The sequence below is a fragment of the Lagenorhynchus albirostris genome, chromosome 2, assembly GCF_949774975.1.
Source record: "Lagenorhynchus albirostris chromosome 2, mLagAlb1.1, whole genome shotgun sequence".
NCBI classification, from domain to species: domain Eukaryota; kingdom Metazoa; phylum Chordata; class Mammalia; order Artiodactyla; family Delphinidae; genus Lagenorhynchus; species Lagenorhynchus albirostris.
In genome coordinates this window covers 169458287-169475909 of record NC_083096.1, presented here as the reverse complement: position 1 = coordinate 169475909, position 17623 = coordinate 169458287, and the positions used below count along the sequence as shown (strand labels likewise).

The 17623-nt window shown below is 56.8% G+C and overlaps 1 protein-coding gene across 1 annotated transcript in view; it reads right to left on the bottom strand.

Moving 5' to 3' along the window:
* HSPG2 (heparan sulfate proteoglycan 2) overlaps positions 1-17623 on the bottom strand; it is a 102158-nt gene that overhangs the window by 32949 nt on the left and 51586 nt on the right. The window contains exons 18-39 of the mRNA XM_060141174.1: positions 16792-16919; positions 16359-16445; positions 16212-16270; positions 15982-16049; positions 14923-15063; positions 14627-14803; positions 14309-14488; positions 14077-14195; positions 13309-13420; positions 13025-13138; positions 12806-12933; positions 12336-12422; positions 11737-11786; positions 11323-11417; positions 10868-11008; positions 10307-10498; positions 4605-4697; positions 4199-4279; positions 3744-3974; positions 1954-2067; positions 404-531; positions 179-265 (exon numbers count right to left, since the gene is read on the bottom strand). Coding sequence (XP_059997157.1) covers positions 179-265; positions 404-531; positions 1954-2067; positions 3744-3974; positions 4199-4279; positions 4605-4697; positions 10307-10498; positions 10868-11008; positions 11323-11417; positions 11737-11786; positions 12336-12422; positions 12806-12933; positions 13025-13138; positions 13309-13420; positions 14077-14195; positions 14309-14488; positions 14627-14803; positions 14923-15063; positions 15982-16049; positions 16212-16270; positions 16359-16445; positions 16792-16919 — 2612 coding nt within the window. The remainder of the gene's footprint in view (positions 1-178; positions 266-403; positions 532-1953; positions 2068-3743; positions 3975-4198; positions 4280-4604; positions 4698-10306; positions 10499-10867; positions 11009-11322; positions 11418-11736; positions 11787-12335; positions 12423-12805; positions 12934-13024; positions 13139-13308; positions 13421-14076; positions 14196-14308; positions 14489-14626; positions 14804-14922; positions 15064-15981; positions 16050-16211; positions 16271-16358; positions 16446-16791; positions 16920-17623) is intronic.

The window sequence follows — 17623 nt, the reverse complement described above, 5'->3', positions numbered from 1 at the left end:
ATAAAGCTACCTAAGGAGCTTGGGCTGGTCCCAAGGGCAATGGGGAATCTTGGAAGGGTTTTGAGCAGGGGAGGCACATGATCCTGGTAGGGACCTTTCTGAGCAACATCATCCAGGACTCTCACCTAGGAGTCTACCATATGCCCCTTCCCTTCATCCCTCCTATTTGCAAACTTACTGCTCACAGTACTGGCCAGTGTAGCCAGGTTCGCAGGCTGTGCAGCGGTATCCACCAGCTCCCAGGCTTTCACAGGTGCGGGAGAACCTGGGATAAGAGGCAAAGGTCAGGCCATGGGATGCTCACTCCCCACCCTGTTCCCTCCACTTCTCCCCCAAAAGTCAGTTCAATGCCCTCCACTCCCCAGTGGGAGTTCTTCCTTGAGCCTTGAGCAAGGGCACCCACATGTTCTCTGGGTTGGTCAGTGGGCAGGCACAGGGCTGGCAGTCCTCAGGTGTTCCAGCCGTGGGGTCCCCATAGTAGCCAGGTGCACACAGCTCGCAGAACTCCCCGGCGGCGTTGTGCTGGCATTGCTGCGAGGCACAAGGATGTCAGCTACTTGCTATTTGGCAAAATTTACCAAAAACTGTACAGTTTTGTAATCTCTTGACCTCAAAATTCCATGTTTGTGAGCTTATCTTAAAGAGATAGTCATAGAGGGGCACAATGATTTCACTACAGGATGTTCATCTCAGTGGTGTTTATAAAAGCAAAATGCTGGAAACAAACCATGAAAAAAGAACTGAGAAAATTAAAAAGAGCACCCATCCAAATAGCTATCAAAAAGGATGATACTGATTCCATTTCTTACATTTTTCTACCTAAATACCTGTAATATCAGAGGAAAGTCCCCACGTGAGTATGTGGGGGCAGAGTTTTGGGAATAAGTGCTTCATCGTAAAAACGTGTGTGGGTTTTATGTTTTCCTCCAAAGAGATCCATGTTTCTTTCATTAACGTAGCATATTCCTCATTCCATATTTAGCTTGTGGCTCTGTCAACCCCTGGTCCTTGACCACATACCCTGGACAGCTATACATACACCACTCCGAAAAGTTCAGGTATAAAAAACTACTGAAAGGGCTTCCCTGGTGGCGCAGTGGTTGAGAGCCCGCCTGCCGATGCAGGGGACACGGGTTCGTGCCCCAGTCTGGGAGGATCCCACATGCCATGGAGCAGCTGGGCCCGTGAGCCATGGCCACTGAGCCTGCGCGTCCGGAGCCTGTGCTCCGTCCACAACGGGAGAGGCCACAACAGTGAGAGGCCCGCGTACCGCAAAAAAACAAAAAAACCCCAAAAAAATACTACTGAAATATTCAAAGACGTCATGAACTTGTAAGTGAAAATAGTTGATCATAAAACACAGTGATCCTATGATTATTTGTAAAACAAAAGGTATACTAATCTGCATAAATATTTGCCTAGAAAAAGAGCAAAAGAGCTCCACAGCCTAACATTGACAGTAATTACCTCCAGATGGTAGGATTTCAGGGAATTTTTACTTTCTTTTTAAGTTATCTCTACAGTCTGATTCTTCTACAGAAAACATGTGTCACTTTGGTGATGAGAAATAGCAGGAACCAAAGTTTTCGTTTCTTTTCTTTTAGGCCATGCCATGCGGCTTGAGGGATCTTAGTTCCCCGACCCGGGACTGAACCCGTGCCCGCTGCAGTGGAAGCGTGGAGTCCTAACCACTGGACCGCCAGGGAATTCCCCCAAAGTTTTCTTTATAAGGAAGGATGTTACTCCATAGTTCTGGCCACCCCACCATGCCTGCAACCCCTCGATGCCCAGACCTGCTGGGCCAGGCGCTTTTCCCCATAGGATGTGCCCCACGACCTTGCCCCTGGATCTGGGTCTATCCAAACCAAACCCCTCCCTATCCCACAGCCAGCCCTGACACCCCACCCAGGTCCAGCCAAGCTGACCCCTGCCCTGGCCCCGCTTGCATCTTACCGAGCAGGCCCCGGTCTCCGGGTGGCACAGGTCTGAGTGGCCATTGCATTCGCAGAGCTCACAGTGGCCAAGGTAGAGTCCACTCCCAGTGCGCGTGTAGCCCGGGGCACAGTCCTGGGGGTAGAAGGGAGAGTTGGTCTCCGTCTCCATTGTGGTCCCACCCAGAGACAGCAGACCTAGAACCCGTCTCCTCCATCCCCCCTCCACCATCTAGACTCCCATTGGCTCTTGGCAGGGAAATTCCAGGCCCAGCTCTCCACCCCAGCATCCCCTCTTGGTAGCTCTCCTCCCTCATCTTCACTTTTCCAACACTCCAGAGCTGGGACAGTGTCGCCCCCATCCTGCCTGGCATCTCCAGTCGCTCTGGATATACTGAAATAACAGTTCATTCTTAATGGAGAACCCTTCTCCAGCCCCAGGACTTCAGCCCTGAAAATTCTTCTGGCAGGGTCTTCATTGAAAAACGTAACCCTGAGATGGAAAAAGGGAGTTCAGGAGACCTGGATTTGGAATGAGTCCTCGAAGACCTTTATGACTATGTTTACATTTGCTCAGTAAAGTGAAAGAGGCGGCACCCATATAACCGAGGACGTTTTTACACATCCTAAGTGAGTAATCATGGGTTCTGACAATAATGAATTTCTATTTGTTGCCCCTTCTTTGAAATCTCTCCAGGCCCTCGCTCCCCAACCATTTCAAAGGGATGTTTATAAATCTGTTTTGCTTCACTGTGGAAAACGTGCACCAAGGATTCTGCTTTCCCCAGGGGTTCTCCTTCAAAACGTGTTAAATTTTATAACCTCAAGGAACGTGAAGTTCATCTATTTGGATTTGAAAGTTCTTGTGGACACAGCAAAGGGGCGCAGAGGTAAAGCTGCAGAGATGTGGACTTCCCACTGGGACTTCCTCGGTTGGGTGGGGGGCTAGCTGTTTCCACACTTGACCTCCCTGTCACCCACTTGGCACTGCAGCCCTGCCCCCTTCCCTCCTGCGATCCCCCTTCCCCAGTTCCACATTCATTCATCCAATGTTCACTGGTTGCCTGCTCCGTGCCTAGGGATTCAGCGGTGAACAGTCAGCTCCGGCCCTGCCCTCGTGTTCAGTCTCCAGCTGAACACTGCAAATGTTCTTGGAGTCCCTCCATCTGCCTGCCCTCTCTTCCACCCCCTACCGCCCTTCCCTCCCGACAGGACTCACTGTCTCTCCCCCGCCCCATCCATCTCATTCACTGGGGGCAGAGGAATTTTCCTGGGGTTCAGTTCCAACCCCAGCACTCCCTCAGCAGCTTGGCAGTCCCTGCTGGAGGGAGCCTTGCTCCAGGCCTCAGGAAGCACCCCCCACTCAGCTTTCCAGGGGTGACCCTTCTGCATCGCAGGCTATGTCCCCACACATTCCTCCTTCTGGGCTTCTGCTGCTTCTGCCCTCCCTGCCTAGAATGCTACTCCAGTCCACGCTGTTCACCACGCTGAGGCATTTCCATGCTCTGCGTTGGGCTAACTGTGTCTCTGTCTCTGGCGGGCATCCTAGGAACATGAGCTGGGTCTTAACCTCTGCAGAGTGTAGCTATGTGCCCTTGGGTAAGTTGTGCACCCTTCAGCACCTCGTTTTAAAAAAAAATCTGTTAAAAGGGGACAATTACACATCTCTCAGTGCTGTTGGGAAGAATAAATGAGATGTTGCTGAGTATACTAAAGTTATGACAGTAGTCCCAGGTGGCCATGGAAATCCCAGCTGACCGCTTGCTGATCCAGCTGTGTTAGCGCAGAGGCATCTGGGCCGGTCACACTCACCTGGCAGGACGAACCGACATAGCCCGGGGGGCAGCGGCATTCCTCCACCTCAAGGGCCCGGGGTCCCTCCGAGGGCCCGGGCTGGGCAACCTCCAGGCTGACCGCGCTGATGCTGGCTGCTAGCGGCATCGAGGAGAACGTGGCCCGGACCAGAAGCTCGTCCAGGTCAGCCAGTGCCATCAGGAGGTGCTCCCGGGTGGCTGGCTGCCCATCAGGCCGGCGCCAGAATTCCTGGGTTGGTGGGGGAAGACAGCAGATGAGGGTGAGGGGCGTTGGGCTTTGTGTGCTGTTTCTGCAGTGCCCCCAGCCCCAACACCTGCCTTCCAGGCACTGGCCAAGGACTGTTAGCTGAGGATGGGGGGAGTGAGAGGCAGTGTAGCTGGCGTCAAAGCCAGGCTCCAAAGCAGGGTGGAGGGTGCAGAGGGTCAGACATGGTGTGGCCGAGTGCCTCTCACCTCTCGGAAAATGATCTCGTAGCTCTTCCTCTCCGGACCCTGCAGTGCTGGCTGGGAGGCCACCAGCATGATGTTGTTGCCCTGGGGAGACACGAGTGGGCTTGGGAGGGAAACTGAGGGGCTCTCGGGGATAGTGGGCTCCTCTCCCAATCCCAGTCTCCTACCTCTCCAATCTCCCAAGCTCACGTACCCAAAGGAGTCAGGTACATGCCCACTACCCCATCTTCCAGCAGCTGGGCCTCTGCCTACATAGTGTCCAAACAGATGGTGGGGCGGGGGCATGGGCCTAACTAGTGGGTGGGTGCCAGGCCAGCTGAGTGCTGGACGGAAAGGAAAGAAACACTGAGGGTACCCCCAGCCTCCACCTTCCCCTTTTGCCCACTCGGTGTGGAATCCACGTGCTCACCGTGATCTGGACATCAGGGTCAGACAGCGGGCTGCCCTGGGTCCCTGCTGTGTAGGAGAGGGTGTACCGCAGCTTTCCGCCATAGGCTGCCACCTGCAAGAGGCAAGCCCTGCAGTCACAACCTGACTCTGCCCTCCTCTGGGGTGTGTGCGACCAGAGAGGTGAGGGGGCGGAGTCTCTGGAGGCCTTTCTGCACCCGTGCTGTCCTCCCCACCCAACCGGAGGCCGGTGGTTGCCTAAGTGACAGGACATCTATCAATTCCTTCACAGTCTCAGACCTGGTGGCAGTGACCCTGAGAAGCCTCTATTCTGTTTTATGGGGTTCCCCATTGTCTCACGATCCCAGCAAACAAGCTCCAAGTCCCTTCCATTAAAGGAATTTCCCATAAAGCAGACAGGGGTAATGACCGTGACCACCACAGGGAGGTTGCAGAAGGTTCAAAAGTTCTCAGCCACGGCGGGGGCAAGGGGATGCTGCAAGTTGCCCCTCAGAACTCTTGCCTCCTGGGTAGGTGGTTTTTGTTTGTTTGCTCAGAGTCCATTTTCCCCGTTGTTTTGAAAACTGTAGTCCTGGTTTCCTTTAAAGGAAACTATGTTCTACAGGCAGCCTGTGTGGTTGGAGGGGCCCCTCCTCCTCTAAAGTGGAGACGTGAGCCAGGTCTGGCCAGTCTGCACATTCCACCACTCCCCGTCTCTGCTCCAGCAGGGATGAACATGTGAACCTGGTACTTCTGCCCTTTCTACTGCAACAGAAAAACCCCCTTTACTAGTCAGATTGGAAGCTGGAGAATGATGCCAGCTGAGATAAAGTCCTAATGAGCTCCTGGATCGAGCCATGCCTGATACCAGCTATCTTTGGGCTTTGTACTTTCATGAGCCAATAGATTCTTCGTTGCGGGCAAGCCAGCTGGACTCGTTGCGGGCAAGCCAGCTGGACTCAGGTTTCCTATTGCTCACAACTGGAAGAGCCTTATGTTTGCTGCTGGGGGTTTCCACCTGGGCAGCCAAGGCCCCAGCTCTGCCCCACAGGACTCTCCTTTCTCTCCTCTGCCGCTAGGGCAGTTGTTCAGGTCAATACCACACTGTGTCAGGCCTAGCCCATTTGCTCATTTGTGATCATTCAGTTGGTGAGCATTTATTAAACACCTACTGATGACATGCCAGGCCCTGGGCTACACAGGCCCTGAGGATGTTCTCCACAAGCTCAGGGCGAGGTAAGGAATTTAGGGGCATAACCAGATAACCATGAAACAGCTGGTTTCCCGTTTTCTTTGGATGCCAGCAAGTTCATCGCCATGTCTAGGACCAAGCTGCAGGTGTGTACAGCAGGGTGGCTACGGGAGCAGACCCTGCAGTCTAAGACTGGGGTTCAAGTCCAGCTCTATTGGCTGGACAGCCTTGAGCAAGTCACTTAACTTCTCTGAGCCCAACTTTCCTCCTATGGAAATGGGAATAAAAATAATACCTACCTTGAAAGGTAGTATGAGAATTAAGTAATGCAGGCCATGTAAAACCCTGCACTCAGCACAGGGCCTGCTGAGCACACAGCCTCAATGCTTGCTAACTCCCCTCAATGCGCCCAGCTCCACGTTGGCTCCAGCAAGCTGCCTACCTTCATTTCCCCCTGAACCAGCTTCTCTGAATGTTATTTTATTGCATATTGTGTGTATTCTTAAGAGGCACTCTAAATCATTTCTGGAACAATACTAGTACAAATGCAATACTAATACTAATAATGACGATGATGATGACGGTGATTCCGACATGACAGGAATGATAATCAGAGTAACACTGAACTCTGGGAGGCCAGGGTCTTATTCTGCCCAGATACAGTACAGCACACAGTAAGTACTTAATGCTTCTTGAATGAATGAATGCAGTCCCAAGAGCTAGGTCAGTGATCTGGATACAGGGTAAAGGGAAACCAAAGAAGAGGTGCCTCACCTCCCAGTTAAGACAGCCTTTCTGCCAGGGGACTGTGGCTCGCTGAAGGGTAAGAGCTGAGCTGGGTTTGATCTCAGCTGAACGTTTGATCACCTGAACGTGGGACCGCTCTCTGGGCCTTGGTCTACCCATTTGTGTCATAAAAGGTTTTGACAAAGGGCCCTCTGATATTTTAGGATTTGATGACACCCCTATTCCCCCACCCCCCCCAAATCCTTGTTACCTTGTTCCCCAGGAAGGTTTTGGGCAGCTGCCAATAATAGAGGCTTTCAGGAAGCAGAGAGAAGCCTTTGTAGGAGAGAGAGAACTAGGACAGAAGGACAGGTGGTGAGAGTGGATCGAACAGGTCGGGGGCCAAAAGGTCAGAGATGGTCCCGACGCGGGTGAGAACAGACCCCAGAGGGAGACCCAGGAGGGCAGAGGGATAGAAACCCCACCCCCAGCCCACAGCTCAGGTCCTGGCCCAGCTCTTTGGACAACTTGCTCCCCTGTCTAGACCCAGACACCCCAACTGCTCTCGCTGGCCGTGGTTTGGGTCGGTGTCTCCTCACATCTGGTGCTATGCCCCTTGTGGATCCCACGATGATTTACGGGGCACACCAGAGAACATTTTAAAATTTAGTGGCTATTTTGGGACTACCCTGGTGGCACAGTGGTTAAGAATCCACCTGTCAATGCAGGGGACACGGGTTCAGTCCCTGGTCGGGGAAGATCCCACATGCCGCGGAGCAACTAAGGCCGTGCGCCACAACTACTGAGCCTGTGCTCTAGGGTCCAAGAGCCACAACTCCTGAGCCCACGCGCCTAGAGCCCGTGCTCTGCAAGAGAAGCCACTGCCATGAGAAGCCTGCGCACCGCAATGAAGAGTACCCCCCGCTCACCGCAACTAGAGAAAGCCCGCGTGCAGCAACAAAGACCCAACGCAGCCATAAATAAACTAACAAATAAATAATTAAAATTTAGTGGCTATTTTAATGTGTATTTAAAAATGTAAAACTAGCATAATTGAGTTGGTATATGATTGGCTGAAAGAAAAAACTGGAGTAAATAACTGTCCAAGTGGTGTGCAGAAATGGCAGAATTTGTGAAATTGGTTCAGAAAAAACTGAAGTCTAGAAAACACGATGGGTGTGGGGGGGTGTCCCTTGGTGGGTGCTTTGGCACATACCTGAGAGCCTGCTGAGGAAGACAGAGAGGCAGAGGAGGAGGGGGAGGGGGAGGGGGAGAGCAGAGCTGCTTGCAGAGCAGCTGCCGGCTGGGGATGGGGCGAGAGCCCCTGGGGAGGGGCCTGGGGGTGGGCAGCAAAGCTGGAAAGGAGCTGCCAGATCTCAGCATCCATCCGCCTCTGGGCCTCATCCACCTGGGGGACCGAGAGAGGGAGGACAGAGGAAAGGAGCAGAAGGACAGAAAGGACACCATGAGGCTCTGCCTGCCCCCAGGTCGCGCCAGGCCCAACCAGCCGCCCACGCCTGTGCTATCTGTTCACAAGTGCCGATGCCTGACGCTCTGGCCTTTGCACCTGCTGCCCTTTTGCTCCCCGTGAGACTGGTGGAGCTCCCTGGAATGGGCCCGGACTACGGGGAGAAGCTCATAGAGTGGGTGCCCCTGGTAAGAGAGGAGCAGACAGTTCCGCCCAAGCTCAGGCTAGAGGGGCTGGAGGCAGCCCCAGGGGCATATATGGTGCCGAGACGGCTCCTTGGGCCTCACGTTCCGTGCATGCCCATGGTACCAGCCCAAGCCACTCACAGCTCTGTAATGCTTCCCAAGGGCAACACTGGAGTGGTCCGGGCATCAGGTTGGGGCCTGGCCTGGCCTGGGGGAAAATAACCCAGGAAGGCCAGGGCCTTAGCTCCAAGCTCCTACTTGGACTGTGCTCTCTGGTTGCTTCCTTGGGGCCCTTAGACACAGGCTGTCCCCAGCCAGGCCTTGGCTGTCCCCTGTGACAGCCACTGTGTCCGGCCCTTGCCCTGTGGAGGCCCCAGGATCCTCCCAGCAGCCACAGCTGCCTGCACCTGCTCCTCTGAGAGGGACGTGCAGTTCTGATGGGTAGAGGGCACAGGCCAGCTCAGACCCTCCCAGAGCCCCAGAGCTGGAGCCCTGGGGGGTGTCCTCTCCCCGTGGATATGGTGGCCAGAAAGGCCCACGCGGACTGGGGAGAAAGACGCATGCTCCCCTCTCCAGGCCGGCACACAGGGTTAACTCCAGGCCGTGGAGGGCCATACGCACACAGATGGTTAATGGAGGCTGCCTGGGAGACAGCGCCGGGGTAACCTGGTGGGCCAGGTATAGTCACATGGTTTAGCATCAAGTTAGCTTCCTGGCTCACTCAGCCACCACTCTGGCCACAGACAGTTGGCACCAGGACCAGACCACACAGCAGATGAGGCACACACCCCTCCTGGTTCTAGCTCCTGCTATCACAGGGCTTGGGCACAGCAGTGCCCTGACCGTGCGCCATCGGTCACGACCTGGGTCCACGTGGACCCATATTGCCCGGGGCGCTGGGCATCTCCCCACGCAGGGCTGAGGGCATCCAAGAACACACCATGCCCACGTCACATCAGTTTCACACCACTCAGATTGCGGGCCTACCTGGTGAGCCTGTCGCGTCCGCGCAAAATATGCCTCCCTCTGTGGGGCACAGGGAAATGCCAGGAGAGGGAGTCAGAGAGACAGGGAGAAAGGTCTGGAGCTGCAGGGCAGTAGGGAGGAAGACACGGAGGCCAGGAGAGGAGGAGAAAGGGCAGCCAGCCCTGGGAGGAGGCTGGGATACGTGGGTCTGTCCAAGGAACAGGGACAGGGCAGCCTTGAACACCCCCTCCTAAGTGTCCCTGACCTTCCTGGGGCCCTGGGCGTGGGGACACATCTGCTTGAACGCCGGCCTCAGCCAGCAGGGGATGCCTGTACCAAGACCCACTTTCGCTGGGGGCCCCCAGGTGGCTCTGACCACTCACAGAACCCACTTGGGCGGCCGTCCTGGAGTCCAGCCCAAGACCCTGCGTCCCACCGTGCCACTAACACCATCGCCCCATCACCTCCACGCTAGACCATGACACTGGAGGAGCAAAGACTCTGACTAGTGTAGTATTTAAGGGCGGCCTCTGACCTGGTTGGAATCCCAGCATTGCCACCTTCAGGCTGTGGGAGCCCAGGCAAGTCACCTAACCTCTCTCACCTCAGTCTTCTCACTTACGCAACAGGGCAGTAGTTGTACTTAGCTCATACAGTTGTGATTTATGACATGTAAAAGTGCTTGCAGCAGTGCCCAGCACAGAGTAAGAGATCAGTAAATATGACCTCTAATAAGAATTACCCAACACCAAGCACAGGGTTGACAGCACAGAGGGAATTCCATGTGTGAGCAAATGAATGAAACTGAAACTCTGTCTCACTTGTCCTTGTGTTTCCAGGGCCTCGCTCAGGACCTGTTTGTTGACTAACTGCGCGAAAGCTAATAATCATTAACAGGCGAGCACTTATTATGCACCAGGCATGAGCTCTAATCCTCCGAACTGCTTTGGAGCTGAGGTTTATCAAAAGGCAGCCAGCTGGGAAGTGGCAGGGCTGGGTTTAGACCGAGGCCTATATGACCCCAAAGGCTGCACACTTAACCATGACATGGCTGATGACTCCCTGCCAGCCCAAACTGCTCTGAGGTCAACTCGTGTCTGAGTCCCTGCTGGCCCCAGGGCTTGGCAGGGGCCTGGCTCAGAGATGGCGATCAGGCAGGGTCTGCCAGGCCCTGCTGCATGTCACACCTTGTCTCCCTGGTATGTCTCCGGCAGCTGCCAGTAGAAGGACTCGTGGCCAAGGTTAGCGAAGTTGCCAAAAGTAAGCTGGGCACCCTCGGGCACCGGTTCCACGGTGAAGCCTCCTGTCAGGTGGCTGTTCCGCTGTGGGTTCACCAGGGTGAAGCCTTGGAAGTCCCCAGGGGCAAAGTGGGTGGAGATCTGGCAGCAGAAGGACAAGGGTCAGCCTGGGCACTGGGGCAGGCACCTTGGTGGGGGAGGGGCAGGGATGGGCATTAGAGTGGGGAACGGGGGGATGGTGAGACCAGGGCTAGGATAGAAATAATGGGGAAATGGAGAGGACATTTGGGGGAAGGAGGGGGTTGGGGTCAGTGATGACATAAGCAATAATGGGGTCATGGGGAGGGCATTAGGGGCGGGGGCGAGGGTTGCTGGGATCTGTGCTTACATGGGCAGTGACGGAGGCATGGGGATGCCACTGGGCTAGGCTTCTCACCTGCCCTGCCCTAGTGATGAGCCAGGAGAGGCCGGCAGCAGGCCCCGGTGCCGGGGCAGTGTAGGGGCTCTTACCAGGTGGCGTGTGTAGGAAGAGCTGGTGCACTGCTGGGTGACGCCCATGCAGAAGCAGGGCAGGCAGCCAACAGGGTTGCTGGCGCTCAGGTGAAAGTGGTGGGGCCGGCAATAGCTGCAGGTGAGGCCTTCCACCTGGGCCTGGAGGATGGGTAGAAAGGTGGGAGCGGGGAGCTTGGATGGCTCTCTTGCACCTTCAGCAGCCTTTGAGGCCAGGCTTCCCAGCCACTTCCAGCAGTTCTGGGGAGCCCCTGCTGCCCCCATGCCTAGGCCCCAGCTCCCATCAGATGCTGCCTGACTTCCCACGAGGCCCCGAGCAGTAGGGCAGAGATGCGTCCTGCGAGGAAGGGTGGCGGGGGCGTAGGGACAGCCCTGAGGGTATGGTGACAGGGAAGGCCTGGCAACCGCCGTGGCTGCGGTTCAGGGCCTCGTGGAGGGCAGGGGTTTGTACTAACCTTGCACTGGCATTGTCCAGCAGAGTCACACTGGTCGCTGACGCTGCCCTGGGGGTCACAGCCACAGCCGGTCGGCTCTGGCAACTGGCCACCTCCTGAGGTGGAGGGAAGGCACAGCTGGAACCCCAAACCTGCCACCGAGCATCCCCATTTTCACCACCCTCTGGGCATCTAACTCGCCACCTGAGAGAGGAAGTGTTTGCTTCTGAACACCTACCACGCCCAGGCATCATACACATTCACAGCAGCCCTCTGGGGTACGTGGGCCTTTTACTGCCCCCGCTTTACAGATAAAGAAGCCGAGGCTCAGAAAGGTAAAAGTCACTTGCCACAGGTTGAAGGAGAACAAAGGCTCTGTCCTAGCTCCACCCCTAGGGTAGCCCGATCCCAAAAGCCTCCCCAACCAGGACTCACTTCGACAAGGCTGGCCCTGGCTGGGGTTGCCATAGTAACCTGGGGCACACCTGTGGTGAGAGAAAGCACTGGGTGAATGGAGGGAAGAACCAGAGAATCCGGGACTGTGCTGGGGGCCCCCCCCCCCGTATTGAACTCAATGACCTCAGAGTGCTGGAAGGAAACTGTTAGCCTAACTCACCCATTTCACAGATGGGGAAATAGGTGGGAGAAGAAGGGCAGGGACATGCCCAGCATGGTCAGTCCTCAAACCCAGGACTTTCAGCAAGAATGAGGGGTTTTCCCGGATTTCTCCGGGTAGTGGAAAAAAAAAAAAAAAAAAAGAATGAGGGGTTTTCTGGGAAGATTCTGGCCTGGTTGGGGCAGGGGGGCAGGGGGTGTTGGGAGTTGGGGGTAAACTGCAGGCCCAGATCTCTGAGGGCCTCGAATGCCAGGCTAAAGGTTTAGGCTTTTGGGTAAAGGAGGTGATTGTCTTCTGGGGGCCTTTGTGAGGCAGAGTGGGCGGATTCTGGTTCCTTCTGGTCAGGAGGGCTGGGCCTAGCCTGACTCCAGGGGCAGCCCCTCCTGCATGCTCCCCACCCTGCCCGCACCTGCCTCACCTCTCACAATGACGCCCGCTGTGGCCTGGGGAACACGCATCACAGGTGGGGTGGCCATCTGTGTCCAGAAAGCAAGTGTGGGTGGCTCTGTGGGTGTGGGGGGCAAATTTCCAGTTAGAAGGTCAGCAGCTCTTCTTTTAGGACCAGGGCAGGAGGGAGAGGAGGAGCGGGCATGTGAGTTAACGTGTCCTGAGTGCCAGCTACATGCCAGGCTCCGTGCTAAGAGTTCCATGGCATCATCTCATGCTCACACCAGGGGCCAAGGTGGAGGTACGTCATTATCGCCATTTCACAGATGAAGAAATTGAGGCCCAGAGAGAGAAGTGTATCTTATACAAAGTGACACCTTGAGGAAGTGGTGAGGCCATGATTTAACCACTGCCTCTCAGAAGGGTCTGGGAAGAAGGGAATCTGGGACAGGGCAATGGACGTTTCAGGAAAGGGCAGGTACAGGCAGGGACTGGACGCACTGGCCAGCAGCGGGGGCTCCATGACAGGGGCATGGCTGGCAGTCTTGTGGTGTCCCACGCTGGGCATCCCCGTAATATCCGGGCTGGCACTGCTCACACCGGGGGCCTTCTGTGTGGTGCTGGCAGCCCTGCGGTGGGGGGGGGGTAGAACGTGGGTTGAGGCTGAGCCCCTGGAGGCCACAGATCCCTGGGGTAGGAAAGAAGGAGGGTGGGACTCACCTGGCAGGAACCTGTTTCGGGCTCACAGACCTCTGTGTGGCCATGGCAGCTGCAACGTTCGCAGGTGCCCAGGTAGAGGCCGCTGGGCATGCGTGTATAGCCTGTGTCACAGTCCTGGGGGCAGGAAGATGACGGTGGAGGGACTTCCTCAGCAGGGGTCATTCTGGGAAGGGACCACTGGATGGCTGGGGTGGGCTTGGGGAGGTGGGAGAGCTAAAGGAGGAGGAGCCAGCAAGCACCGTGGAGGGAGCTGGCTGGACAGGCGGGTGGGGCCCAGGGCTCACCTGGCAGGATGGGCCACGGTACCCAGGTGGGCAGGTACACTGCTCCACTTCCAGTGCAGGGTCCTGGCCGGTGTCCTCAGGCACAGCCACATCCATGCTGATGCCAGAGACCCTGGGTGTGGCAAGACCCACTGTGAATGAGCGCGCGCGCTGGGCCTGGCACCCCTGAAGCCCTACACACCATCACCTCATTAATCCTCCCAGCAGCCCTGCTGTGATGCTCCTGGGGCCCCGTCCAGCTCCCTGACTGGGCGTCCATGCCCCAGCAGCTGCAAGGGCTGTGGTGAAAGGCTTATACCTGTAACTTCCTCCAGGGAATGAGCATTCCTTGCCAGGAGAGGTCACACTGTCCCACTCCCTTGGGGTGACCAATGACAGACTGACCCAGGGTCCAAAGTCCCTCTGCCTCAAGGCAGGATGACTCTGCAGGGCTCCATGGGGATGAGACCGAGGCTGGTCTTCACCTGACACCGCTTCCTTGCCTGGCCACTTCTCCCTCCTGTGTCCCTCCCTCCCAGGTTCTCCTTGTCAATCACGGGCACCCAAATCCCCATCTCAGCCTTTGCTTCTTGGGGACCCGATCTAAGACAAGCCTTCTGAGGGAGGTACTGTTATCATCTCCATTTTACAGATGGGGAAGATGAGGCACAAGAAGGCCGCAGAGCCAGAAAGCAGCAGAGCTGGCAGTCTGGGTGCACCACGTCGCACCGCTTAGCCTGGCGCCACCCCCAAGTCCCCTCCGGTCTTCCCGCCCCGGGCCCCAGACACCTGCTCTCCGCTGGCCGCTGGGTGTAGGATGCCTGGATCAGGAGGGTGTCGATGCCCGCCAGTGCCATCAGCAGGTGCTCCCGCGTGGCCGGCTGCCCGTCAGGCCGCTGCCATGCTTGCTGCCGAGGAAAGAGCTTATGGGCTGCAACCCCTGACGGCCTGACACCTGAGTGAGAGGGGCAGGGGGCCTGCCCGCCCCCCCCCGGGGGTCTCCTGGGATGGCATTGCTCACTTCTCGGAAGGGCACGGTGAAGGTGCTGGGCTGGCCGGGGCTAGGCTCCTGGGAAGTGTGGTGCTCCAAGATAATGTTATTGCCCTGCAGGACCACCAGCGGCTGCCTGTGCAGGGCCGCGGAGCCAGGCTGGGGCCGCTGGGTCACTGTAAAGCGCAGCTCTCCGCCATAGGAGGTCACCTGGGACACAAGGCAGACAGGTGCTCAGCTGGGGCCCCCACCGTCGGGCCCTGCCACTGCTCCGGCCACCTCCTCCGCCTCTTCTCCAAAGGTACCACGCTGCCTGGAATTCCCTTTCTCTTCCCACCCCCCACCCACCTTGTCCCCCAGGAAGCGTGAAGGGAGGCTCCAGAAGTAGGGCCCAGACGGGAGGCTGTGGAAGGAGGAGAAGACCAGTTCCCCGGGCATGGGTGACGAGATGCCCTCGCTGGTGTTGTGGGTGCCCGCGGCGTTGGTCAGGCTGAACGGAGTGGGCTCCTCAGAGGCCCCCAGCACCTGGGGGGGGGGAGAAGAGGCCGGGATGGGGGCCGTGGCCTGTGACTGGCCCTTGGTCCACCCAGCCCTGGGCTTGGCGGTCCCGCCCGTCTGCCAAACCACCCGCCTCGTGTGGGTACCTGTGCGCGGCTCCAGGAGGAGCTGGTGCACTGGCGACTGACGCCCATGCAGAAGCACTTGAGGCAGCCGTCAGGGTTGCGGGTGCTCAGGTGGAAAGAGCCAGGGACACACTCGTTGCACAGGCGCCCCACCACGTTGCTCTGCAGGCACAGAGCTGGGAGCTGCAGGGTGGCCCACAGGAGGGGCTGCCTGGAGCTTCCGGTCCAATCCACCCATATTCTAGATGGGAACCCAAGGCCAGAGGGAGCCGTGAAAAGAGCACACGTATGAGGGCGGCCACCATGTGAACAATAATTCCTCATTAATGGGAGCTTATACAACCAATCGTTTTTCTCTTTTCTCTTTGGTTGCTAGGGGGCTCACGAATAAATTTTCGACTTGAAATATAGCAACGTGGAGCCCCTCCTCAGAATAATTACTGCTACTACGAATGGAGTGTTTCATGAACTGTGCTAGTTTCTATTCAACCAGCACCTCATTTAACTCCTCTAAGTCCCTTGAGAGGGATGTGACATCTCCATGCTTCACACGAGGAAACTGAGGCTCAGGAATGGGAAATGATTTACACAGGGTTCCTCAGCTTGCTAATCCACTCTGGGATGGAACATCAGGAATGCCTGATTCCAAAACCTGCCCAGTTCTTTTTTCTGCAGACACTTGATGCTCCCACCCTCAATGCAAACCATTTCCCTCCTCTGAGCCCCCATCTCCTCATCTGTGAATGGGTGATGCTACTAGCTACACCATTGTGTCAATGTGGAATGAAAGCACGGTTAAAGCAAAGGTACAGTACAGCTATAACGGTCACACAAAGAATGACTAGCAAAGGACCTGAGACTTGAACCCAGGTCACCTGCCACCCCAAACCAGTGCTCCTTCCTGATGCCGGGCCACCTCTCGTGAAGGGGAAGACGAGCCCACCAGGCCCATCCGCCTACAGCTAGGTCACCACCCACTGGCCAAGGAGCGATGGAGAGCATGGAGCCTCCTTCCTCCCTCTCCCAGCTGTGTGCTGGGACCCAAGGCCCCCGGGGTGGGGGAGGGGAGGGCACGCGTACCTTACAGAGGCAGGCCTCCCCAGAGGTCCCCGTGCTGCCTCGCTCATCACAGCGCACGATCTGCTGGTCTGGAGACACAAAGCAGGTATGGGCAGGCATGAGTGGGATGGACATAATCTGGACAGAGTGGGGCGGCTCTCCAAGGATCATGGGGTTCGTGCTGGACTTGGGGACTGGGGCCTGGTGGGCAGCCCGGGGAGGTGCCAGGGGATGGTGGCTGCGGTACTCACTGGTGGGCCTGCACTTCCCGCCGGGCTGGATGGGGTTGCCCTCATATCCGGGGGCACAGCTGGGGGAGAGAGAGGGTTGTCAACGGCACTCCCATGCCCCCACCCACGATGGCCTGCTTCTCCCAGCCCCCACCGGCTCTCCCTCACCTCTCACAGCGGCGGCCCGTGTAGCCTGGGGCACACGCATCACACGTGGCTTGGCCATCCGTGTCCAGGAAGCAGGTATCTGAGAACCTGTGGGTACCAAGCGGACAGGACATGGGGCAGGGCTGCGATGATGGGCCAGGCGAGGGCTTACAGTCCCACTCTGGGAATGACTGCTGTCCACAGGGACACAGCAGGCTATGAAGCCCACCTGCTCTTGGTCTGCAGCCTCATAGCAACACTAGGAAGACAGATGGGCCCATTGTATGGAAAAGGAAGCAGGCCTGGAGAGGTCAAGGGGCCTAGTATAATTTAGCGACCAGGTGAAGATTTGAACCCAGGCAGGTCTCCCATCTCCCTGCCCAGAGGATGCCCCTAGCCTGCAGCACTCCCCACTCCCTCAGCCCTATGTGCCCCATCTCGAGCTGGGTCTGACCTGCGGGAGGCGTCGATGTATGGGCAAGGGCAGGGCCGGCAGGCAGTGGCCGTGGCCTTGGTGGCGTCACCAAAGAAGCCGGCCTTGCATTTGTCGCACTGTGGCCCCTCTGTGCTGTGCTGGCAGTTCTGGGAGGAAGGGGAGGCGGTGGTTCAGGTTCTACAGAGCAGCCCTCTGACCCCAGCGTGAGGCCACGTTGGACCAGATGGGCTCCTTGAGGGTGGGCCTTTGAGGCTAGCTGGATCAGCCTCTCCCATCATGCTGGAACTACCCCACAGCTTTGCAGACAGGGGAGCACCCGGCTCCATCCTGACGGGGAGCTCACCACCTCACGTGGCAGCCTGTCCCACAGAAGGTTCCAAACGCCTGCTTTGTATTGACCTAAACCCACATTCTTCTTCCAGTCTGCACCCACTGGCTAGTTTTGCCTTCTGTAGGCCGTTCCTTCTACCCCTGACAGCTCTTCAGGGATTTGGAGATAACAGTTTTTCCCTGCTTGAGGCTTCTTTCTGTCAGCTCTACAATCCCAGCTCCCTCCACCATTCCTAAGGCATAATGTATGATTTATAGGCTCCTTCCTCTTAGGAATGCCCTGCTAAGGGCCATGCTTTACACAGTACTCTCCAGGATTGGTCTGACCAAGGTGGAAGAGAGTAGCTCTTTCACCTCTCCTATCTGGACATAATATCTCTGTTAACGCATCCACAGGTCATGATGGCTTGGGTGGCAGCCATGGCAGTCACTCTGGAGGCTTGTGCTAAGCTCTGGGTACAAGGAAGCCTCAGCCTGAACCTCCCACTGAACCCTTGCCCCTAGCCAGGATCCAAGTGCC